Source organism: Bos grunniens, chromosome 4 (genome assembly GCF_055505025.1).
Source record: "Bos grunniens cultivar Pamir isolate PY7600 chromosome 4, Bosgru_T2T1.0, whole genome shotgun sequence".
In the NCBI taxonomy this organism is placed as follows: Eukaryota; Metazoa; Chordata; class Mammalia; order Artiodactyla; family Bovidae; genus Bos; species Bos grunniens.
The window spans coordinates 86,478,475-86,504,436 of record NC_141168.1 but is presented as its reverse complement, the minus strand read 5'-3'; the positions used below and the strand labels follow the sequence as shown (position 1 = coordinate 86,504,436).

At 38.3% G+C, this 25,962-nt stretch overlaps 2 protein-coding genes across 51 annotated transcripts in view; one reads left to right on the top strand and one right to left on the bottom strand.

Moving 5' to 3' along the window:
- The window catches only part of LOC147374462 (uncharacterized), a 441,112-nt gene that overhangs the window by 50,687 nt on the left and 364,463 nt on the right, over positions 1-25,962 (top strand). For 28 of the 50 annotated variants that reach the window (XM_086397196.1, XM_086397198.1, XM_086397197.1 and 25 more), the window contains one exon: positions 20,764-20,871. The exons of the other annotated variants lie outside the window; for them this stretch is intronic. In XM_086397196.1, the coding sequence (XP_086253322.1) occupies positions 20,802-20,871 (70 nt within the window). In that variant the 5' untranslated portion in view covers positions 20,764-20,801. The remainder of the gene's footprint in view (positions 1-20,763; positions 20,872-25,962) is intronic. 50 annotated transcript variants of the gene reach the window in all.
- GRM3 (glutamate metabotropic receptor 3) overlaps positions 1-25,962 on the bottom strand; it is a 246,328-nt gene that overhangs the window by 179,773 nt on the left and 40,593 nt on the right. The gene's annotated exons all lie outside the window — the stretch shown is intronic.

The following is a 25,962-nucleotide window of genomic DNA, read 5'->3' as shown; positions in this document are numbered from 1 at the left end:
TATTCTTTTTTCTGATTCTTTTCATTATAATTTATTACAAGATACTGAATATAGTTCCTTGTGCTATACAGTAAGACCTTGCTTATCTTATATATGGTACGGTACTGTGGGGTTCCAGGTATTTTTAAATTAAAAAAAATACATTTTAGGGAATGTGTTTCAATGCCTAGTGGTCAGGGAGGGGACTACTTTCTGAGTTTTCTCTGAAAGGATGCTTTGAGGGCCCTTTGCTCTCCAACTGTTAACAGTAGATTGTGGTATAGACACATAGTTTTTTGTCACAGAAATGTGTTAATACTTGCTTCAGAGAGGAAGAAGTGTGGAAAGAAAGAAAGTGAAGTCACTCAGTCGTGTGTGACTCTTTGCAACCCCGTGGACTGTAGCCCACCAGGCTCCTCCGTCTATGGGATTATCCAGGCAAGAATACTGGCGTGGGTTGCCATTTTCTTCTCCAGGGGGATCTTCCCGACCCAGGGATCAAACTCAGGTCTCCTGCATTGCAGGCAGACGCTTTAACCTCTGAGCCACCAGGGAAGCTAGCCTCAGTAAATTGGTAAATAGCCTAGTTCAGTTGTTGTTTTTTGATGTTATCAAAGTGTTTGTTTTTATAGGAAATGAATGGATAACAGGAAATAATAACTAAAATGTCAGTTTCAGTTTAATTCTCTTCCAATGGAATAGACACTTTCTTAGCTCAGACGCAGTTTTTCTATTAATGTCTCTAAATGGTCAAGTTACTTAAATCCTCTGAGCCTTGGATTCCTCATCTGTAAACTGGAGATAATAAATTCCCCTGTAGTACTGTAAGGATTAATGAGAGACATACATGAAGTAGTCATCAGAGTTTGGTCAGTTCCCTTTCTTTTTTATCATCATTTTCTGCATCAGAGATAAGCACTGTTGTCTGATTTAGCAGGGCTTTATAATACCATGGAGGGGGTTATTGCCTCTCAAAGCTGAATAAATGTGATGTGATACAGTATGTATAGTCTATAAAAGTATGCCTGCAAAGGATTTCAATTTTTTAGTAGTGAAATCATTTAAAATTTAAGTACCTATTACCTCTAAATTATACACTTAAAAATCAGGAATAGTTATTGAATTATTGTAAATATTTTAAAAACTATCTTCATTTTAATTTTAATTCTGATCTTAAACTTTTAGGAGGATCAGGTGGAAAAAGGCAGAGGTTGAAACAAGCACCTCTCACATGCTAAGTGAAATAGCTAAGACAGAGAAAGACAAGTACTATATTTTATTGCTAATATAGGGAACCTAAAAATTACAACAAGCTAGTGAATATAACAGAAAAGAGACAGGCTCACAGATATAGAGGATGAATTAGTGGTTACCAGTGGGGGTGGGGAGGGACAATACAGAGTGAGGGGAGTGGGAGGTCCAAACTCTTAGTGTAAGATAGGCTACAGGGATGTACTGTACAGCCCAGGGAATGTAGCCAGTAGTTCATAATAACTGTAAATGGAAAGTAACCTTTAAAATTGTATAAAAATAAAAGTTTTTTTAAAAAGCCTCTCTGATTTTCTCACCTTCTCCCTGTCCCCTACTCAAAAATGAATAAAGGGTTTGCATCCTCAACTCTTCCTGGCAGTTAAGCTTCTTAGAAAACTGACCTCAACTTACTTGTGTCAAAATACCTATCCTTTCCTAATTTACATTTACTGCTTGAGTCAGACTAGTCTTTCAGTAAGTTCTGCCTACAAACTGTGTCTATTTTTATCTCTCTCTCTTTTTTTTTTTTTTTTGGTTTATGCTTAATCCTTCACTATGTATATCCTTACTTCTCTTTACCTATTCATGATATTCTTAACTTAAACCCTGCATATGAGTAAACAGTGACATTTATTTGGGGATAGAGTTTCAAAAATTTCCTCTTCTCTTCACTCCCTATCTGTTTCTCTACTTTCCTCCCTTCTTTCTCTTTTTCTAGGTGGTGGTGTTCAATTGCTAAGTCATATCCGATTCTTTGTGACTGCATGGACTGCAGCACCGCCCAGGCTTCCCTGTCCTTTACTCTCTCCTGGAGTGCACCCCAACTCATGTCCATTCATTGAGTCGGTGATCCTGTTCAACCATCTCATCCTCTGTCACCCATTTCTCTTCCTGCCCTCAATGCTTCTTTCCTAGCCTCAGGGTCTTTTCCAATGAGTCGGCCCTTTGCAGCAGGTGGCCAAAGTATTGGAGCTTCCCTAGGTGTATATTTCCTTAGAGTAGCATCACTGTTTACACACAGTTATAGGTCAAGGTCTTCCTTCTTTAAAAACCTGCCTTTGGAGACATATAAGAAATAGGCATCTTTCCAGTGATTTCTGCCTGTGGGATGGGGATCTAAGAGGAAGGGAGAGACGATGGAATAGAGGGAAGAGATTCAGAATGTCATAGTGGTTAAAATGACGGGCTTTGGCAGGAGATCGTGCTGAACTGGAATCCTGATCTTCAATGTGTCATATGTGAAATGGTTTCATAGAAGTTCCTGTGTAGCACAGTGTAGGTAAGATGTCTAACTCAGTGTCTAGCACAATTCAGGAGTTCTACAAATGCCATCTGCTGCTGTTGTTGTTATCATTATTAATGCAGAAGAACCAAAAGCAAGGGATGCACTTCAACTTTATAAAACAGATGAGCTGTCAACAGTGTAGAGATTCACTGGTGGTGTATTGGTTTCTTAGTTGCCACTGTAACAGATGACCACATAGTTGGTGGCTGCAAATATACAGTTCAGGAAGTCAGAAATTTGAAATGATTGTTATGGGGCTAAAAGCAAGATGTTGGCAGGGTTCTTTCCTGGAGGTTCTACAGGAAAGTCTGTTCTCTGTCCCTTTCAGCTTTTAGAGGCATCCCTTGGTTTGTGGCCTCACCAGTCCACCTCTGTTACGGTTGTCACATGGGTTTCCCCTCCCTGTGATCTTCCTGCGTTCTTCTTAGAAGGACCTTGTAATTGCATTGGATCTACCTGAATAATCTAGGATAATATCCTCATCATAGATTCTTAATCACATCTGCAAAGTTCCTCTTGCCATGTATAGTACCATTCACAGCTTCCAGGGTTTAAGCTGTGGACATCTGTGTGTGTGCGCATGTGTGTGTGTGTGTGTGTGTGTATGGGAGGGTAGGCTATTATTCAGCCTACCTCAGACGGACCGAGCACTTAGGTGCAAAGAAGCAAAAGAGGATCAAGAAGTAACTTGCACTTCAAGCAGAAGAGCAGCAAGTGTATATAGACAGAATTAGTTAATCAGCTTTGACTGACAGCAGAGCAAACTCTTACTCCAATAGATCTGTTTGCTCCGTGTAAGTGGAAGTTAAAGTAGTGTTTACTTTTCTATTTTTGCATGGAAAGCCTTATTCATTATGGGTGGTATCAGTTTTCTCTTATGACTGTCATTGTTGCTTTTCTCCAACTTGAAAAAGTGCCCCGGTTCTCTTTATAGTCCCTGCCTTGGATGCAGATATGGTGTGCTCTGGGGAGAGAGGACTATCTTTTTTGAACACTAATAAAGTTCTCACATTATCTGTATTATTTCCCTAATTCCTTCTAGAGTTATTTGAGCTGGGCATTATTTCTGATGAGAAACTGAAGTTTAGAAGCCCTAAGTGACTTGCTTACAAGTATCAAAGTGGGTGAAGGACGGGTGAGAGCAGGTATATCATTTGAAGTCAGAGCTCAACTTTCCCCGCTTTAACATGTTGCCTTCATGGAATGAATGACTCAGTTCATCTGCTGCAGAGTGAGTTGCTACATCCGCAAGAACCTGGCTAGAATCTAGGTGTGTTTATCTAATGACCTATATGGGGACTTTTCTCTAAATTAATTTTTTATGTGCAAAAAAAATCATGATTTTATTATATTTACTGCAGTTCTATCTAGGAATCATACGTCATTTACTGTTTTTACTTGTAAAAATTGTGCTGCTTGAGGGCAGAGTCTGGTCTTATGCTGCTGGTCCTTTGTACCGTTTTCAGAATGTAGGGTGGTGTTACCATATTAAGCCTAAGAAATATATTCAGAACTGAAAAGAATAGAAAGATTTTAATTCTAGGCCTTACGTAATTTTAATTTTCACAAGTGAAACAAAATCTGCTTGTCTAGTTATCAAATTATATTCTCTTTATAATGAACACCTTTCCAAAATCTTTCATCTATTTATAGGAGAAAGGAAAGAGTTCATTTCCATGACAACTTCTCTATTTTTAATCCACCACCAAGTTCATTGTCTTTCTTATCTACAGTTCTGTGAACTTCAGTTGGGGGAAAAAGGGATAAATAAATCTGCAAGGTAATTGAAGTACATTTATGGACTGCTCTATTTGAGGTGATTTGTCCAGGAATCAAGCAAATGAATACTTTTAAGGACTTGATAAGCGCTGGTACAAACCACTGTTGCAAATGCTCTCTGATTGCAGTAATTAACTTTGTAGCCATGAAAGGGGACCCTTGATATTCTTTCATTACCAACATAAGTGCTGTGAAGAGAATTAACATCAAAGAAGCCTGTGAACAAACATAATGTGTGAGGAAGTGAAGACACCAGTTATTTCCTCACCAATTCATAGACGACCAGTCATTGTTCAGCTCAGCAAACAAGAAGCACTGTTTTGGGATTAGTTTTCCTCAGGAAAACAGCAGAACCTGAAGAATGACCTAAGTTTCATAACCAAATAAAAAGTTACTCATTAAATTAAATCAAATATTTAAAAGTAAATGTATCCTGCATCAGCATTTAATACTTTTTATATAATTCTTCCATTTCATGCATTGCCTTTTTTTCCCTTTTAAACACACGAGGGAAGGCAAAACTAGGCTCACTGTTGTTTCTCTCTGTGATTTTTGAAGTTGGTACAAAAATAGAGAATTTTGTACAGGCGGACTGATTTTCAAGCATATGTTTATACTTTATTTCTGAGAGAATTATTTGGGTAGTTGTTATTACAGAGAATCCCATTCTTATTTGCAAAACTGTATACTTCTAGGAGGAAAATAACTCATGTCAATCCAAATTAAGAGCTAACTTCTCCCCTCCACATTCCATATTGGTTTAATAACTTTTATTATCATTTGGTTGTCTTCTATGACTGAGTGTTAATGAAAACCTTTGGAATTCGTAGTGTGGAAGTGATTGATGAACTTAATACAGAACTACCTATGTGAAACAGTGGAGCTGTAGTGAAAGGGAGATTATCTTTCCTTTCCAGTGTAATGACTTGAAAATAGGCAATGTGGTTATTAAATGATATGTTCTTCAGGTTCAAAGCTCAGCTGTAGTTAAAAGACTTGGAGGAGATAGTTTTTATTGGTGATGCCTGGTCTGGGACATCCTATAAAATAGAGGTGCACAAAAAATAGTCATTGCAATGAACTGACTTTTTATAGCAGTCTAATTCTCTTTCCAGGCCCTTTGTCTGTGATCATTTTTCTGCTACCAATGGGGTCATGCCACAAGATACTCTAGGGACAGTTCTTGGCTATGGTTGTGAGGGATTTCAGGAATTTTAAATGCGTATTGGAGGAGGAAATGGCAACCCACTCCAGTGTTCTTGCCTGGAGAATCCCAGGGACGGAGGAGCCTGGTGGGCTGCCATCTGTGGGGTCGCACAGAGTTGGACACGACTGAAGCAACTTAGCAGCAGCAGCAGCAAACTCATATTAATCCCAAGAAAGTTCTGCCCTAACATCATGCATTGTTTTTTGTTGCTGAGCTCTTATTTTCATTGTGGTCAAGCTATATCTTGGCTATGGCAGCAACCTAAATGTCTATCAACAGAAGAATGAATACATGTCCTAATGCATGCTGGCCGCTTCCTAGTCATATACAACTTCTACTTCCTGGAACCTTGGTTTTTTAAATGTAAAAATAGATATTGTACTGTTCAGCCTTCCCTGGTGGCTCAGACTGTAAAGAATCTGTCTGCAGTGCAGGAGACCTGGGTTCAGTCTGTGGGTTGGGAAGATCGCCTGGAAAAGGGAATGGCTACCTACTCCAGTATTCTTGCCTGGAGAATCTCCACGGGCAGAGGAATCTGGTGGGGTAGAGCCCATGGGGTCACAAAGAGTTGATGTGACTAACACTTCCACTTTCATTATGCTGCTCACCTCAAAGGGTTTTGATGAAGATTAAGTGAGATAACAGCCAAAGTGCCTGCTACAGTGCCTCATACAGAGCAAGTTCTCAATGAATGATAGTGGTCTGCCCCCCAAAATTGTCCTGAATCCGTGTCCACTCCTTGTGATACTCATCACCAATCAATTACCAGACAGTTCTTTCTGATGACAAAAGTCCACCTATCTGGATTTTCTCATATTCTCAGCCTCTCAGGGCTGCCTGGACTTTCTGCCATTTCATGGTGCATCTGTCCAGGCTTCATGTTCTGACCCAGTGTGCCCTTCCCTGCTCCTGATCCCAGATGTGGCATTATTTTACTGTTGCTTTCTGGAATTACTTTTTAATGTTTTGTCTTTTATGAAATAAGAAACAGTGTTTTAAGCGAGCAACATTTTCTTTTTGAGACAGTGCTATATAGTGTCTGTGTGACTTCAGTCATAAAATAAAAAGATATTGAGTGTATATTATGTACTGGGCACTATTCAAAGTACTAGAGAGATAGTGAAGAATAAAAGAGGCAAAAATTCCTTAATATTCTAAAAATGAATACTGACAATAGACAACTAGAAACATAATACTATCACATCATACCATGGTGAGTTCTCTGAAGGAAAATAAAAAGCAATGGGATGGAAAGATGTGGCAGGTGTGTGTGTGTTGTGTGTGTGTGTGTGTTATGTGTGTGTGTGTTATGTGTGTGTGTGTGTACACAAGTGTGTGTGCATGTGCATGTGGGCCTTTGAGCAGAGGCTTGAATGATGCAAACTGGAAGTCCTTGCTGAATCTGGTGGGAGAGCAGTAGGCAGAGAGAAAAGGAATAGTAAAGGGCGGAAGGAGGCATGTTTGATGAACAGCAAGATCAGTGTGGCGGGATCACAGGAGGATGGTAGAGAAGATGCAAAGGAACAGCTTGTGTAGACTCTGTGGTCCATGGTAGGCAATTTTTATTTCATTCTAGAAAGAAAAGTTTTAAAATAGAGAAGAATAGAATCTTATTTGTGCTTGTTAAGAAAAACTATCACAGACCTGGAAATAAGGCCAAAAGATGGCTATGTATGCTTTGATTATCAAATGGGAACAATGTCCAGGAGGCCCTTCGAAGGATTATTTAATTCTCTAAGGGAATATCTTCATTTGACATTCTTTCTACTTTAGAGCCCCGATTCTACGGCATTATGTGTGGACTTGGAGATTTTTGTCTGTTAGAGATGCAAAGGATTTTTGACAGGTAGAGAAGAAGACTCCATAGGTGATAGTTTCGTTGCCTGTAGGACGTTAGCCAGTTTTGTCTCTAAATCAGCAAGCATATTTCAATATGCTTGTCCTGTATACCATGTTTCTCCAACTATCTTGTGATCCAGCTTCAAAATCCTGGTTGTGTCATTAATAGATTCAGAATTTTTGATGCATATTGATTCTACATTTATACGAGAGTTACAGTTTTAGCTTTGTGAAAATGAGGTACTTTGACATAGAGCTCATGTTGCCAGCTGGATGGAGAATGAGTGAGTGTGAAGGTGTCCGGGAGAGTTGTCAGATGGGAAGTGGAAAGGTAGGTAAGGAGGATGGTGCTGAGTGGTGGTGAGGAAGGTGGGAAGTGCGTGATTGTACCTTACATTTGGCTTGGAGGAAGAAACAAGACATGCCAAACAGGTGAGGGGTGTGATAAATAGAAGGATCTATTTGTTTGTTTGGGGGACTGGGAAATGGCAGTAGAGGAAGAGCAGCATTTTCAGAGAAAATTAAGAGATCCGTATAAGATATGGTAATTTGATACATGATCTGTGAGTCTTTGGCAAATTTCCTTAGGTGCTAAAGTCAATGTCTCTGTGCAATAATCAGGCAAATCAGTATTTAACAAACATTCATAATTACATATATGTTTTACATAGTTAACACATTTATTCTATCCATCTGATGTTTAAATATGTGTGCAGGTGTATATACACATACAATATTTGGCAGAATTTTCCATGAAATTGGTAAAAATACTCCCATTCCGCTAAATTAGAAAGTTCAGATTCAAGCGTTTCAAGAACTAAAGCTCAAAAAAAAAAAAAAAAAAAAAAGAACTAAAGCTCTGACTTTAAGATTGTTTTACTCTCTGATGTTACAACGCATTACTCAACTGACAATAAATTGCTTTAAAAAGAAAGCATCAGTTCCTTAATCATCGGAGAAGGCAATGTCACCCCACTCCAGTGCTCTTGCCTGGAAAATCCCATGGACGGAGAAGCCTGGTGGGCTACAGTCCATGCGGTCGCGAAGAGTCAGACACGACTGAGTGACTTCATTTTCACTTTTCACTTTCATGCATTGGAGAAGGAAATGGCAACCCACTCCAGTGTTCTTGCCTGAAGAATCTCAGGGACTGCGGAGCCTGGCGGGCTGCCATCTATGGGGTTGCACACATACAGAGCCTTATTTCCTTTATGAGATGACAGTTTCTGTCCTAATTCTATATGTGTTGGATTTATTCAATAAGATAATTCAGTTCAGTTTGGTTCAGTCTCTCAGATCAGATCAGATCAGTCACTCAGTCGTGTCCGACTCTTTGCGACCCCATGAATTGCAGCACGCCAGGCCTCCCTGTCCATCACCAACTCCCGAAGTTCACTGAGACTCATGTCCATCGAGTCAGTGATGCCATCCAGCTATCTCATCCTCTGTCATCCCCTTCTCCTCCTGCCCCCAATCCCTCCCAGCATCAGAGTCTTTTCCAATGAGTCAACTCTTCGCATGAGGTGGCCAAAGTACTGGAGCTCCAGCTTTAGCATCATTCCTTCCAAAGAAATCCCAGGGCTGATCTCCTTCAGAGTGGACTGGTTGGATCTCCTTGCAGTCCAAGGGACTCTCAAGAGTCTTCTCCAACACCACAGTTCAAAAGCATCAATTCTTCGGCGCTCAGCCTTCTTCACAGTCCAACTCTCACATCCATACATGACCACAGGAAAAACCATAGCCTTGACTAGACGAACTTTTGTTGGCAAAGTAATGTCTCTGCTTTTGAACATGCTATCTAGGTTGGTCATAACTTTCCTTCCAAGGAGTAAGCGTCTTTTAATTTCATGGCTGCAGTCACCATCCGCAGTGATTTTGGAGCCCAGAAAAATAAAGTCTGACACTGTTTCCACTGTTTCCCCATCTATTTCCCATGAAGTGGTTAGAGTGGATGCCATGATCTTCGTTTTCTGAATGTTGAGGTTTAAGCCAACTTTTTCACTCTCCACTTTCACTTTCATCAAGAGGCTTTTTAGTTCCTCTTCACTTTAGTTCCTTCACTGCCATAAGGGTGGTGTCATCTGCATATCAGTCGCTCAGTTGTGTCCAACTCTTTGTGACCCTATGAATCGCAGCACGCTAGGCCTCCCTGTCCATCACCAACTCCCAGAGCTCACCTAGACTCACATCCATCGAGTTGGTGATGCCATCCAGCCATCTCATCTTCTGTCCCCTTCTCCTCCTGCCCCCAGTCCCTTCCAGCATCAGTCTTTTCCAATGAGTCAACTCTTCGCATGAGGTGGCCAAAGTCCAAAAAGATAATTAGTAGCATTAAAAACAGAAACACTGCAGTCAGATTATTGTTATGTATTATTATTTGGAGAACAATGAGCAAGAATAAAGTTCTTGCTGGTAATTGTTCTTGAGTATCTCAGTGAGGCTGATCCTGACCACCCTGTTTAAATTGCAACCCCCTCTACCAGACCCTGTGCCATAGCAGTACTGATGACTTTCTGCTGACATTTTGTTTTTTCTGTTTCCAAGGCACTTGTCACCATATTTTAATTTTCTGTTAAGCTAGGTTATATGTTTATTATGCATCTTCCTCCATTAGAATGTAAGCTGCCAGAAGGTAGGGAGCTTTGTCTCTTTTATTTATTGAAATATGCTAAGTGCCTCTAATACATAGTGTGTTCTCAATAATTTGATGAATATATATACCGTATATATGGATGAGAGAAACTTTTCTCAATTGGGAGAATGCTTTATGATCTTAATCAGTAGAACATAAAAAAGACAATTCAATTTGGCCACATACGATTTAGAATAATGATTTACATAATAGATTCATCTTACTATCTTTTTTGTAGGCCAGTGTTAAAAATATATTTAGTGTTCTAAATACATTATGTCCAAAGTCTAATTGAACAGCAGTAAGTATGGTGAATAAGGAACTAGCTGTTTATTAGATGCATAATTTAATCTTGATCAAGTGATTTAATAGCTGTTTATCTGTGTCTATAAAGTGAAATGATTAATAATGCCTACTTCATTGGGTAGCTATAAGAATTAAAGAAAACAGTATATGAAATACTGTTGAACAGTGTTCCAGTCTATAGTATACACACTCAATTAATGTAATAGTTAATATTATATGAATCAGTAGTTTATTATAGTAGAAGATATAAATAACTGCTACTTAGATTCATGAAAATTACACATTAAGAAACTTGGCAAAATGGATATAGAAACAAACAAAACTCACATAATAAACCCCAGTGTGAAACACTATTTAAAATATACACATAATCCAGGAAAATGACAGGAATTTTTGCACTTAAGAAAGGCACCTTACATGTTAGGATGGTTTTTGACTTAGCATTTTACTTTCTTCCTTTCCTCTAGCTGATCAATTTTTGAGAATAAAGGATTTTTTTTGATGTTCATTCCTTTCCCAGCTTTAGTTTCAGAGCTCTCAGATGGGAAAGGAAATGAGAATAGTAAAATACTTGAGGTTTTAAGGACAAGAAAAGGCAGTAACCATCTAATATTCTAGGAATACTGCAGGGAATCATGCAGGTCAAAACTGCTTTCCCTGAGAAGTTTCATCTTTATAATAACTTCAAAATCTTAGAATTTCGTAGAAGGCAATTTTTCCCTTTTGCCATAAGGAAAGAGGAAAATCCCCTTTAAAATACATGCTGGTATGCAAATGAAGTGGACTTACAGATATAGTTGTTTGAATGAGTGTGTCCTGCCCACATACTTTATACATTTAAATAAATATGGTACAGATATTTCAGGTACGATCCTACAGCCTTGTTTTCATCCTTTTCCTTAGTGTTTAATCTCTTCTCTAAAGTGTGAAAGTGTTAGTCGCTCAGTCATGCCCAACTCTTGGCCACTGCATGGACTGCAGCCCACCAGGCTCCTCTGTCCATGGGATTCTCCAGCAAGAATCCTGGAGTGGGTTGCCGTTCCTTTTTCCAGGTGATCTTCCTGACCCAGGGATCAAACCCAGGTCTTCTGCATGGCAGGTGTATTCTTTACTGTAAGAGCCACTAGGGAAGTCCCAAGGTGGATTCCATTCCTGGAAGAGTTTAACACCATTTCCTAATTCTTTCAAAATGTTGAGGTATTTGACCAAAGCGTCTGTTTCACAAAAGGGCATAGTATACATCTACGGGAAGGAACAAGGTCAAGTCTTCTGAAATCCTCAGAATGACTTCTCCTTTTATATATGCAAATTCCACTCTTTAAGCTTCTCACCCAAGCCTTCTTGTTCTTAAGTGCAATAATTTTTAGGAAAATTTTTCATATTCACCATAAGGCTCTTGATCCCCACTCTGCAAAGTTGTCCTTTCCCAACATCCAGCCTTCCTATGCCAGTACGTGGTGCCACTATCTACCTGGTTGCCCAAGGCAAACATTTATGAGTTTATCCTTGTTTTCGGCCTGTCCCTTACCCCCTGTTTGTAGTAAATCAGCAAGAATGGTGAATCTACCCACAAAAATCTATATTTTGAATCTGTCTACTTTAATTTTCTGAATGATGACTCACTCCAGTCTGCTCTTCCCCTCACTCCATGTCCCATGGACTTTCAGTTCCTTGATTCTCTAATTATTATTATTATTATTTTTTTGGCAGTGCCTTGTGGCATCTTAGTTCCCCAGCCAGGGACTGAAACTGGACCCTTGCAGTGAGAGCTCCGAGTCCTAACCACTGGACCTCCATAGCTCCAGGGAGTTCTCTTGCCTCTCTAGTTTCTTTCCTGACTCCAGTGAGGCCTGATCCTCTCTGCCTGGGACACTCTTCCTTCAAACGTTAATACACTGGTGAGGGCTCCTGTGACCCTCCATCTAAAACAGGTCTCTTGCCTGATGTTGTTAGCTTACGTTTCACAAACTTGTTTCTCCTTTGGTGTACTTCCATAATTTACTGTCATTTTTATTCACTTTACTCATAATAAAGTCCTTCTGACTCACTATTTTTAACTACAGCACCTGGCTTAATCCTAGAACATGGAATATACTTCATGGATAATTTTTAAATGAATGTGTGATGAATTTGCAAGGTATAAGTCTGAGGAGATGTTTAAAAAATTATTTATGAGCAAACATATAATGGCTTTTATTAAAAAAAATAGGTTAGTGATGGATTTCTTATAAAAAGCTAAATAAATTTGTTTCAGATTTTCTAATATCTATTATAAGACCCATCTAGAGACCTGTTTGTGGGTGAATTTTCACTGCTAATTTTTACAAATCAGAAGCTTTTATTTCAAAAGTTATATCTTGTCACTATTCATTGACTCTTTTTGGCTAGTATCTTATAACTTCTTCAGATTTTATTTGTACAATGCAAAAATATTTGTCAGAAACTTTTTCTCTAAATAAGTGTAAAATATTAACTTTATGGTACCCCAGAAGAGTTATTTTGCTTCAAAACTTTCAAAGTCAAAGTTATGTGGCAAGCAACAACTTTCCTGAGGAAAAAAGAAGAAATAACATTCCTTTTTCCATTATAAATTTATCCCTGGGCTCTTACTATTTGTAATTAATTTTTCTGCTATGTTTCATTAGTTTATTCAGTCTTATAATAGGATGGCATTTGTCTGAAATGGGACTAATTTTAGAATAAATGAATTATCTATTTATTGGTTCTCCTCCCACCTCTTTTTTTAAAATCTCAGAAGCTTAGTGGTAACTTTCTGTATATTGTAGCTGAAATGTATGCCTGTTGGGATGAAGATAATAGAGCTGATTCAGAATTAAATTCTAAGAATTCAAGGTTTTGAATAAATACAAACAGAATTAATTGTTCAACACTGTATCTTGGGACACCAGATTCTTGGAAAGACTGACTTATAGCTTTCTATTTCTTAACACTTTGTGAACATAAAGACAAGATCCTCATTTTAATCAAAAAAGTCTGTCTTTAAATAAGTTATTATATATAGTATATATTATATTATATATTGTATGTGTCTTTATACATACACATATATGTATATATAAATATATATATATATTCATTCTACATTTGTTGGGTGTAGTGTTCTATAAACCAGATTAGGTCAAGTTAGTTAATAATGTTCTTAACTTCTCTATGTTGAATTGATTCCTTTGTCTGCTTTCTTATTAGTGACTGAAATAATGTATTGAAGTTACCTCTATGATTGTGGATTTGTATGTTCTTTAGTTTTGTCAGCTTTTGCCTTATGTACTTTGAAATTTATGCTATTGTGTATTTACAAATTTATAACTTTATAGTTTATGTACTTTAAAATTTATAGTTTCCTATGGACTTGACCCTTTTATTACATTGAAAAGTACATCTTTATATCTTATTATTCTAGTTGAGATCTATGTCCAATATTAATATAGCCATATCATTTTTCTTTTGTTTAATATTTACATGGTATACCTATTTTCATACTTTCGTGCTTTTACTTTACAATATGTCCATTCATTTAAAGTTTCTGTTATAAAGAGGATATGCCTCCATTTTGCTTTTTATTTAGTGTGACAAATTTTGTATTTTAATTGAAAAGTTGAGTCCATTTACATTAACTATAACCACTGACTTGACTCCTTTAAGTGACTGTTTCGTTTTCCACACTGTTTGTACTACTGGTCCTTTTCTCCCTCCTTTTTTGGCTTCACTTATATTCATCAGTTTATCATTCTTCATTATTAATCCATTTTATAATTCCTTTAAGAGTTTAACTTTTGCATTCTTTTAGTGCTCTTTTGAGTGTTTCCATTACTGACTACAGTATACTTTTACTACTGCTTGAACATGTTACATCTATATTTTGTCAGTTCCTCAAACTGACAAAATACACAGTTGACTCTTGAACAACGTGTGGGTTAGGGGTGCCAACCCCCTGTGCACTTGAAAAATCCAGGGATAACTTTATGCTCTGCCCTCCATATCTACGTTCTGAGATTTCAACCAACACCTAATCACATAGTATTGTAGTTATTTATTTACTGAAAAAAATCTACTGATAAGTAGACTTCAACAGTTCAGACCTTGTTGTTCAAGTGTGAATTGTATATATTTTTAATAGTCAATATGCACTATTTTTTTTAACCCATAAATCCTTTTTTTGCACTGCCTCCTGACATTATATGTTTCTCTGAGATCATTTTCCTTCAGTCTCAAAAGTCCTGTCAGTATTTTGTAATGCAGATCTGCCTGCAAAACACCTTTCAGTTTTTAATATTCTAAAAATAGTTTTATTTTGTTTTCATTTTTTGAAAAATAATTTTGAGAGGTGCAGAATTCTAGGCAATACATTTCTTTCAGCAGTTTAAATGTCAGTCCATTGCTGTTTGATTTCTGCATTTTCCTGTGGCAGAGTCAGATGTCAGTGTTAGTTTTTGTCTTGTACTTTTCTCATGTTCTCGTTGCCTTCATTTTTAATAGTGTTAACTACAATGTGCCTAAGTATGGCTTTATTCACATTTGTCCTACTGACTGCTTGTACAATTGTTGAATCTTAAATGTACAGTTAGACACTTTACATTAATTTTGGAAAATTCCTGGGAAAAATTTTTCAGGTGTTTAAGTTTTATTATTCTGTCTCTTCTACTTCAAATGCTCAGATGACATGTATGCCAGACCTTTTCATTGAATCCTTTGTTATTCTTATTTTTCCTTATGTTTTCTATCCTTTTTTATTTTATAGGCATTAATTTGAGCACTTTTTCTTGTCATGTATTTAGTTCACTAAATTATCTACTGTGCTATCTCTAATATGTTACTGAACCCATCAATTAAATTCTTGATTTCAATTTTTATATCTTCAGTTGTGAAATTTCAGCTTGAGCCTTAGGGATTTTAGATTTCTGCTGAAATCGTCTGTCCATCTCTTTATTTATTATTAACATATTAAGCATGACTATTTTAAAATCCCCTTCAGATAACTTTAATATCTGAAACACCAGGACATCTATTTCAATTTTTTTATGTTTCTTTTGGCTTCTGGTGGTTTTCTTCTGTTTTTAGCAAGCCTTGGTTTTGAATGAACACTGAACTTCACAGACATTGAGTTAAGCATCAAGTTTTCTTTGGCCAGTCAAATGTACTGCCTTTGGGTCAGTCTCTTAGATGCCTGCCTTTGCCCTACTTTAGGGAAGGCTTTATGGGTTCAACAAGGCAAATTTTAATATATTAACCCTGCCTCTCCATTTGGAGGGACTTAAAGAGACTAATTTCTGTTTTTCCAGCACGAGACGTTTCTAGAATATCTGCTCTCCCTTTTGCCCCAGCTGTTGCTTTGTGTTGGGTTTCTTGGAGTTCTCCTTGTGTACCACTAGAGAAAAATTTGCAGCCGTATTTTGGGCCCTCCTTCTGGACTCTCTTCTTTCTTGGATTTTGCCCCTTAACCTCCAGCCTCTCTGGCAGCCTTGCACTCTAACTTTGGTTTCTTCCGTGAAGCAAGGTCCCTTCTTCCCCTCCTCAGCTTTTCCCCTACTCAGCTTTATCCCCTGCCAGTGCAGCCTGTAAGAGTCTACAGGGAAAACAGCCACAGGAAGTACAGCTCTTCTTTAGGTTTATAGCCTCTCAGTTTGCTGCTTGCTTTAGTTGCTCCTCAGGGACTGCAATCCATGTGTCTTTATATTATGTCCAGAATTTTAATTGTTTATAGTATGAGGGTTAGTCTGGTATAGCTAATCTATCTTGTTCTTTGTTCAAACTGAGGGTTATTATTTTTAAGCTATGTATATTAAGCATTCATTATTTGCCAGGTATGGTGCTCAGGGATTTAACTGTATTCTCTCATTTAATCCTCACAGCAGTCTTTGAAGTAGTTGTTCTCAATTTTGTAGATAAAGAAACTAAGACTTAGGATAATTAACTAGCCCAGGTGACACAGTAGGTTGTGTATCTAGATCTATCTGACACAGACAGAGGGAAGGGCGAGGGCAGAGAACAGCAAGGTTTGTTTGGGGCCCTTGAAAGGACACCAGGGCATGCTCTGCTTTTTTCTGACCGATGACACTTTATCTCCATAGTCTTATTTTACTTCTGATTAAGAACTGAGCTGTATAATCTTTACTGGTAATATGAAATAACACCAAGAAAACAAGAAAAACATGTTTATTATGTTCTCCAAGCTTTATTTAAGAACGCTTTTGAGGAAACAATGTGTCATACCAACTGTCTTTGCTGCTTTAATTAGTACTTGGAGAAATCTTCAGATCATTCAATAAACCTTAAACCACTTTCTATTTTGTTTTCTGCAGTATATTAATTGAGGCTAGAAAACATGCTGTGCGTACAAGCCAATTGAGGTGTTTAAAATAATGAGAGATTGAACCTATCTGTAACATGAATAGAAAACACTGAGTAGCAAAGTCTGCATGAATGCATAGGAAATAAATAGTAACATCTACGTTATATTTACTTTGTGGTAAGTGCTGTAAACACATGCTTGGTTAATCCTCATAGCACCTCTCTGATGTAGGTTATTGCCATTTAACAGATGAGAAAACTGAGGCTAGAGATGACTAATACATTATCCAACATCACAAAACTAGAAAGTGAGGGCAGGCTGAATTGGAAGAGTGGCACTGAGATACATACAGTACCGTGTGTAACCTAGACAGCTAGTGGGAAGCTGCTGTGCAGCACCCAGCTCAGTTCCGTACTTTGTGCTGACCTAGAAGGATGGGATTGGGGATAGGGAGGGGTGCTCACGAAGAACAGTATACATGTATACACAGAGCTGATTTGTTTTGTTGTAGAGCAGAAACTAACACAACATTGGAAAGCAGAGCTGGGATTTAAAACCTGGCTGCCTGGCTTAGGTCTTTTGCACAGGAAGACAAATAATAAGCAACATCTAAAAGACCTCAAATTCTTGAAGAATCGAATATTATTCATAGTTGATTCTGTGATGAAAAGCACTAACACCATATTTTCTGTTTTCATACTAGTAAGAAATTTTGCTAAACAAAATCGGTCCACTGCACAGTATATTTCTGATACTGCTAAGGAGAAGGAGGGTAGCTGGAGGCAAAAGTTCTAGAAATCTGAAGCAACATTTTGATGGAAAAGGATATTCTGGATGTAGAGAAGGCCTAGCTATAATAGGTTGTAACATTTCAAGAATTGAAAAGAATCAGAAATCTATTAGGAATGGAAACTGGTTGCCACGATCATTCATTCAGGTATTTGTTAGTTCTGTAAGCATTTATTTGTTATGTACCATACATTGAAATAAAACAAACCATTACTGAATCTTTACTGTGTGCCAAATAATTTCCTGAGTAGTTTTAGAAACATCATTATACTTAATACTCACAATAGCCCTTCGTGGAATATTTTATTTCTACTTTCAGTTGAGAAAACTATGCCTTAGTGGGCATTAATCATTTGTGAATTGTCAAGAAGCTAGTAGCTGAACAGGTGGCTGCGATGGGTTTTGAATCCAGGACTGAGTGACAGAGCAAGACTGTCATCCTGTGGGGGCTGGTCCAGGCACTGGGGAAGGGGAGAGTGGTCCCGAGGAAAAGTAAGACAGAGTTTGGGGCCACAGAGAGCTTTACAATCTGGTAAAAGACATAAGAAAACAGCAAATCCATTGCAAAGAGAATGTGGTACATATCATAATTTAGATGCAGTATTTAGGTCTTCAAAGGAGGGAGAGATTATTTTCAGCTATGATAAAGAAGATTTCTGAAAAAAAAAGGAGTGGTTAGTAAAGATCTGAAAAATACCATATAAACTAAAAAAATACCATAAAAAAACTATGACCATGTGTTACATACAACAGCCACTGTAGTGTCACTTCTGTATTTGAAATGGAAATGGCTGCTCCCTCCTCTGAGCTCCTGAGCACTAATCTGAATTTTTTTTTTAAACAGTATCTGTCACTTTCTATCCTGTATTATGATTTAATATGTGTATGCTTTCTTTTTGACCTCCTTCAGAGAGGAGACTTTTACTTCTCAGGTGAATCACTACAGTCTCTGGTACCATGCCTGCACCAAGCAGGTCCTTTGCACAATCCCCTCCTTTGGTATCAGTGACATCATGTCTCCTGGCTGTCTTCCCATCTCTTTGGGCTTCTCTTAGGCAAGAGGTTGTGTGCTCTGTGTTCAGTCTCCGGCCACCTACCTCTCACACAACACCTATTGAAGACTTCATGCAATCAGTGATACCCTGTGGGCTGATGTCCCCAAATCAGTAGACATTTCTTTTAAGCTTCCAACTGGTTTGTATAATTCCCTGGCATCCATCTTCATTTGTGTGTTCCATGGGCAGGCACTGTGATGTCAACATATCTCAAAGCAAATTTGTTACCTTTCCCTTCTCCAGATCACTATTTCTTCCTACACTTTCCATCTCAGTAAATGAGATGGCAAGACTATACAGGCACTTGGGTCATTGACCCCTTCTTCTCCTCTCCCTACCAATTTCTGGCTACTTGGTCATTAAAGTTCCTTTACAGTAGAGGAATATTTCTTCAATCTCTTGGCTGTCATAAGTCTCCATGGCCATCATCAGTTCAAGTCCCATATTTCTTCAGGTAACTTCAGAGTCTCCCTGACATCAGGCTTCCCTCCTTATGATCCATTTTTCTAAACTGCTACCCAGAATGGTTTTTAAGTGCAAATCTGAAAATGCTACCTCCTCTAATACGTTGATGCTTTGTGCATAAGAATTAAACCACTCAGCATGAGAAGTACAAACAATCTCTTTTTCTCCACTTCATCTCTTGTTTGACTCTGCCTCAAACCAAAGTCCTCTTCCTATTAAATTGCACTCTCTGCTCTTTGGCCCACTAGCTCCTCATCCACCTGGAATATTGACTTTCCTTCTCTATTTGGCCAACTCAGTCTTCAAAAAGAAGCTTAATAGTCACATCCTCCAGGAGGCCTTCATGACACTGACTCTAGTCTTAGCTGTGTCTCCTGTATGCTGTAATCTCACTCACCTCTACTGTAGTTCTTATCACGCTGGAACCTCATTTTTTACATAACTGTCCTCTTTCTCTCTCTTTCTCTAAGTCTTTTGAGAGAAGGAAAGGTTCCTTGGAACCATCTCATTCTCTGGGCACATTGCAAGAAGTCAGTCAACAGTGGTTGAATGAATGATAAAGAATACTTGATGAGTGACCGAAAATGTAGTCAGAGAATAAAGAATTCAGCTCTTTTCAGGTGAAAATTGAACTCAGTTCAGTTTCTGGATGTGCCGTGTGATTTTCTACTTCATGACAGTATGCCTTTGACTTCCTCTTCCTCATCACTGCTCCACCACAATCCTCCCGAAACAAAAAAGAATGCAAATATAAACTAAAGCAGAATCCAAAGCAAAAAAGAATAAGCAGAGTTTCTCTTAAGTATGTACTATCTTGAATCCAGTGGTCATTACTTTTCTTTGTATTTTATTTTATCTTATTGGGTACTAGGGGCTTCGCAAGTGTCTCAATGGTAAAGAATCTGCCTGCCAAGCAGGAGACATGAGTTTGATCCCTGGGTCTGAAAGATTCCCTGGAGGAGGAAATGGCAACCCACTCCAGTATTCTTGCCTGAAAAATCTCACAGAGGAGCCTGGTTGGCTACAGTCCTTGGGATCACAAAGCGTTGGACATGACTGAGTGACTAAAACAGCAACAGCATTTAGTACATAGGCTTGCAACCCCTATAAGCTGTGGACTATTTAATTTTGTAATGGCTTTCATATAAAATGCAAATGCAATATATTCATGTTTATGGCATGCATTACATGTTAGTTCTGTTACATTTTTGCTTTTTTGTGACACCAGATCCTGATGTATATGAGATATCTATACATATATAGATAGATATCATTTATGTATGTGAAGTGAAGTGAAGTTGCTCAGTCATGTCCGACTCTTTGTGACCCCATGGACTGTAGCCCACCAGGCTCCTCCGTCCATGGGATTCTCCAGGCAAGAGTACTGGAGTGGGTTGCCATTTCCTTCTCCAGGGGATCTTCCCAACCCAGGGATCGAACCCAGGTCTCCCGCATTGCAGACAGACACTTTCACCTCTGAGCCACCAGGGAAATATGTATATGTATACAAAGATATGTGTATATGTGTATCCAAGTATCTATATATTGATGTTATACTCTGTGCTCTGCAAATGCTCTGGTTAAGTGTGAAAACTGCTTACCTAGTCAGTCTGGTTATTAAAAATTCCTGAAGTTGTTTTCCTTTCAAAGATACTGGACTTCTGGGTTAGAATTAATAAACTAAGTGCTGAGGCTGTGAGCTCATTGGTGTGTACTGTCAACTTGAGGCAGTGGCACTGATCTGTGTGGCTTGCTTTGCTGTTACTTGTGAATGTTACACACTGCCTACTTATCATAGGAACATTTTCTTATGAAACCAAGTTAAGTTTATGCTTTCAAATGGGTTGTTTGTTCTTTGAATTGCAGGGATAGTTCTACATTAATTCACCTTTGTCAGTGTGTCCATGCTTGTTGAAATCGTGGAGATAGAAAAGTGTAAAGAGAAGATAGGTTTCAAATCAGGAAACCTCAGAGGTAAGATATTAGTCCAGAATTCAAATGTCTACAGAGAATTTATAATATTTCTTCAGGCATATGTTAAATGTTGGGCCATTGCTCCATTCATTCACGCTTGCCAGCTGCTGTTGGCATGAATTCCCCACCTACTCTACTCCCCTGGCCACCAAAAACTTCCCTAAAATAAAAATGGAGCCATTCATAAATAATATAGACACATTAAAAAAAGAGCATATTCATTACTAATTGATGGTAGGACACATTAATGTCATATTCTTTCTATTGAATTCCATTAATTGAGGGCAGGAGGAGAAGGGGACGACAGAAGATGAGATGGCTGGATGGCATCACCGACTCAATGGACATGGGTTTGGGCGAACTCTGGGAGTTGGTGATGGACAGGGAGGCCTGGCGTGCTGCGGTTCATGGGGTCGCAAAGGGTCGGACATGACTGAGCGACTGAACTGAATGTGACATAGTATGAAATATCCAGAGAAAAAGGAAATGCAAATGAGATAGAATGTCTTTTCATCTTAGGAATATTAGAATTAATCTACATGGCTGAATCCTCTTGGCCAGTGTGGAGATTCCCCTTGATATAATGAATTGTGGGGCGTATAACTTCTGTTGTAAAGCTTTCTGTAAAGGAGAGCTTGCTGTATGATTTTGTCACAGCTCTAACTGATGAAGATACTGTGAGGAGAGCACATCCTGTTTACTGTGTGGGCGTGCTCTTCCTGCTATACAAATGCTATGCTAATTGTGCTGCCCAAAGATATAATTGAATATTGGATCTACATTGTGCATTGCACTGGAAAATAGGAAGAAAGACCTTGGGTAGAGAGGAGAGAGTATTTTGTTTCTCTGGGCTGCCAAAGGCGGTGGTACATTAGCGCCCACTACACAGAGGCAGGCCAGGACTTAGAAGTTATGAGAGGTCAAAGAGAGAGACGTGAGAACTTGTTTGTCTGTGGTGGTTCAGGCGTAGCCAACTCCTCAGAGCATGTCTAGTGGGAGGGTTCAGGGAGCTCTGAGAACAGGCCAGCTGCACGAGCCCAGCACCTCGGGCTTCTTAATTATGCAGATCTTCGACTCTTGTACTCTCTATGATCATTCTTCCTCTGCAACCATTTAGTATTTAACAAAGTCTTATTAAAAGCTTTAATCTGTTTAAATATACTAAGGAAAAAGGACTTCATTCAATACTGTGACTTAAAGTAGGATGTATTAAATTGGGAAAAGACCACCTGAAGCTTTCATAGTGGAGGCAGCTGAAAAGAAGTAGAAAAGAACTTTTAGGGGAAGGTGAAATTTGGGAGAATAGAGGCTAGCCTGTTCTATTCGTTGTCTTATCCATCAGCTTATACTTTTAGGACTAAATCTTGGAGATTTATAGTTTATAATTAGTCAAGTAGACCATATTGTCTGAAGATTGTTCTTTACAACTTTCCCATATGTTCTGTTTATTAATACTATTCATCCTTTTGGAGATCTTCTGAATAAAGCTAATAGCAAATACACAAGAGTCTTAAAATGTGTTATGTCAATTACGATATTCCTCCTAAATCTTTTCTTCTAAATGGACTGTAGCTTCTTCAGCAATCCTCATGCTTTGTGGCTCCAATGTGCTTGGTCATCATGATGATTTATTTCTAGAACCTCATATAGCTTTCAAAATGTGCTTGCTCAGTTGCTAAGTCGTGTATGGCTTTTTGCAACCCCATAAACTGTAGCCCGCAGACTCCTCTGTCCATGGGATTTCCCAGGCAAGAATACTGGAGTGGGTTGCCATGCCCTCCTCCAGGGGATCTTCCTTACCCAGGGATCTAACCTGTGTCTCCTGTGTCTTCTGCATTGGGAGGTGGATTCTCTACCATTGCAACACCTGGGAAGCCCTAAGTATAGTGAGCAGATCTGTTCAGAACAGTAGCTGAGCAGTGAGGACTGGGGAACCACTGCCTTCCTTGCTCTGCAAGTTCACTTTCCATTAGAAAGTCTATTTTTAATTTTAAAAATTAAAAAAAAAATACTATCTTGTAATTATCCTATCCTGTGAACATCTGAACCTGTGGTTATCTTACCATGTAACAGAAAGTTCCCATTGAATGTATTTTGTTTTAAATGTGTGGCTCTGAGTAAATAAATTATAGAGATAAAGATGTCTGCACTGGTTAACCTGGTCTAACCACCAAAAGAGTTTGATTCTTATTTTTAGGTAACTTTGTCTTCCTCAGCAAAATAAGTCACTTGAATAAACAGATAAGAACTTCTCTGGGTAGGTTTTGGGACTAATGAGTTAATAGTGTATGAACCATGAGAAACCAGAAGAGAAGATCCAGTTTCCGATGGAAGGGATCAAGGATACAGGTGAGGGGAGAGCAGGCATGGGGAGTGGGCAACTGGCAGCCAGCACCATTCTATTTTCTTCCTAGTCTACTGTAAACAACAAAGATATTTATCTTCTTTTTAAATATACTGGCTGTTCGCTGTGTCCATTTGCCTGTGTGGGTGAAGTAGGACTTGGCTAATTGCCTGTCACTTCCCCCTCTTTCCTCCATTCCTCTGGATAGTTCAATGTGATCCCCTACGAACTGGATCATACTTTTGCTTTTACTGACCATGCAGATAGCTAAAATCTTTAGGCCTTCTTCTATGGGAGATACTAACAGTAAAGTTACTTCATCCTATATTTTCCAAAACCTATGTTTTAAAAAGGCACAGTTCTTTATATTTAATTAAAATATGTATGTGTATGTGTGTATATTCTTTTAACTTTGTTATATCATTATCAAAATCTTTGAGAATCCAAATTAATTAAACATCTTTCTGCAAATTACCCTCTATAGATATTATATGCCTGCCATCTATGTATTTGTTATTCTGATCATATAAAATGGTTAGCCAAGAGATTAGAGTCTCACGGCAAATCACTCTAGAGAGGGAATGAATTAAGGGTTACATGATATATTAATCAGTATGATGTGGGGCATTTATCCATCCATTACCATGTTCCTCTAGCTTGTGTTTCTGTAGTCTGTGTTCATCCACCTTTGCTTACAGTGATAACAGGCTTCCAAATGCTGTGTGAGATCAGGAAAACTGGTGTTTACCCTGGAATTTCAGAATTAGAAAGGAGTTTGGGAATCATACCATATTCTTTTCAGCTTTGATAGGACATTAAGCTGCTAACTTGGAGAAGGCAATGGCACCCCACTCCAGTACTCTTGCCTGGAAAATCCCATGGATGGAGGAGCCTGGTGGGCTGCAGTCCATGGGATCGCTAAGAGTCAGACAAGACTGAGTGACTTCACTTTCACTTTTCACTTTCATGCATTGGAAAAGGAAATGGCAACCCATTCCAGTGTTGTTGCCTGGAGAATCCCAGGGACGGCGGAGCCTGGTGGGCTGCTGTCTATGGGGTCGCACAGAGTCGGACACGACTGAAGCGACTTAGCAGCAGCAGCAGCAGCAAGCTGCTAACTACATTTTACATTTAACTACATTTGCCTTATACTACAAATATTCTGACTTACCCTCTAAGGGATCAAAATCTCCTTAAAGGTCTCTTCTCAAACAATGTTAAGATAACTACATATAGTTTTGATAACATCTCTTTATGCCCTTGTTGGATAAATGGTTATATATTTGTCCATTTCCAGACTTTTCTCACTTTTCCTAATTGCTGTGATTTCTCTGAGATGATGTCTGAGCTGTGGTGATGAGATCTGTAAATTCCTTCTAGACAGTAAAATTTCTTGAGCTTGGAGATATGATGGAGAAGGAAACAGCAACCCATTCCAGCATTCTTGCCTGGAAAATCCCACTGATGGAGGAGCCTGGAAGGCTACAGTCTATGGGGTCGCAAAGAGTCGGACACGACTGAGAGACGTCATTTGGAGATGTGAAATCACTTAAGAGTTAGGTGCATCCTGACAGTATTCTTAACAGCCCTGGAATCCCATCTCTTAGCCATGTGCTGTTTTTTACTGTGAAGATTTGCTTTGACACAGAAAAAGAAGCAATGTTAATATGATCTGCTCTGTTTGGAGAAATGGCTAGAGTTCATTCTTTTCTTCTTGTTTTAAACATAGCTTCTAAAATTCTTTTCATTTTCCTTAGCATTTTTCATAGCCAGAGTTATTGCTTCTGCATTCCTGATACTGCTTTTTAAATGTTTGTACCATTCTTTTGTACTCCATTTGTAGTTGGGGGCTCCTTTTTCCACATTTTGTACATTTTGTACATTCATGTACCCCCTGTTAATAAAAGGAATCTTTACTGAAGAAATTTTAAAAACTAGAAACCAATATGAAGAATAAAATAAAAAATAAAAATCAACTTCTGTTCCACCACAGAAATGATAATAATAATGATTCAAATTTTAACATGCTTCATTTTTTTATGCATATGTATTCTTTAGTTAGGGCCAATTCATATTTCTATCCTGCCTTTTTAATTTATAAAAATCTTTTTCCATAGCATGCAATATTTGCATACATCATTTTGTTTCAAAATATTCTGTTACATACATTAAAATTCATTTACCAGCCTCCTTTTTGGGAAATATAGGGCCCTGGACTATTTTGGACAGCTCTCTCCTCAGCAAAATAATTCATTTTAATAGTTTTATTCTTATGATGTTATTTAAAATTGTACAGTCATAATTTAATTTTAGATTTTTCATACCTAGTGAGCCATTTTTCCATCTAAAGGTCTTCTGCTATTTCTCTGAAATTTCAGAAACAGTCTTTCCTAGATTAGAGTTTATTTATCTAGCTAGCTAACATATTTACCTTCTCTAGAGTCACACATCAATTCCCCAGTGAGTTCTTCCTTTTCAGCCAAACTTAAAAGTATAGAATAGTACAGTGTTAGTGTTGATAAAGATCCTAGCAATTTTCTTTTATGATTCCTTTGTTTTCAGAAAAATATTTTATTTTTCTGTGGTCTTCTAAAAGAGCAAATTAGGAGCAAGTGACATGTCTTGTATAGGCTGGGTGACAAAATGTGCTTGACCTCAGCAGAGGCCATTGGGCCAAGAGAGAAATCTGAAACTGCAAAGCATGGTTTGGTCCAGTGAGGGGGATGGCATCTCCAGATGATTCCAAG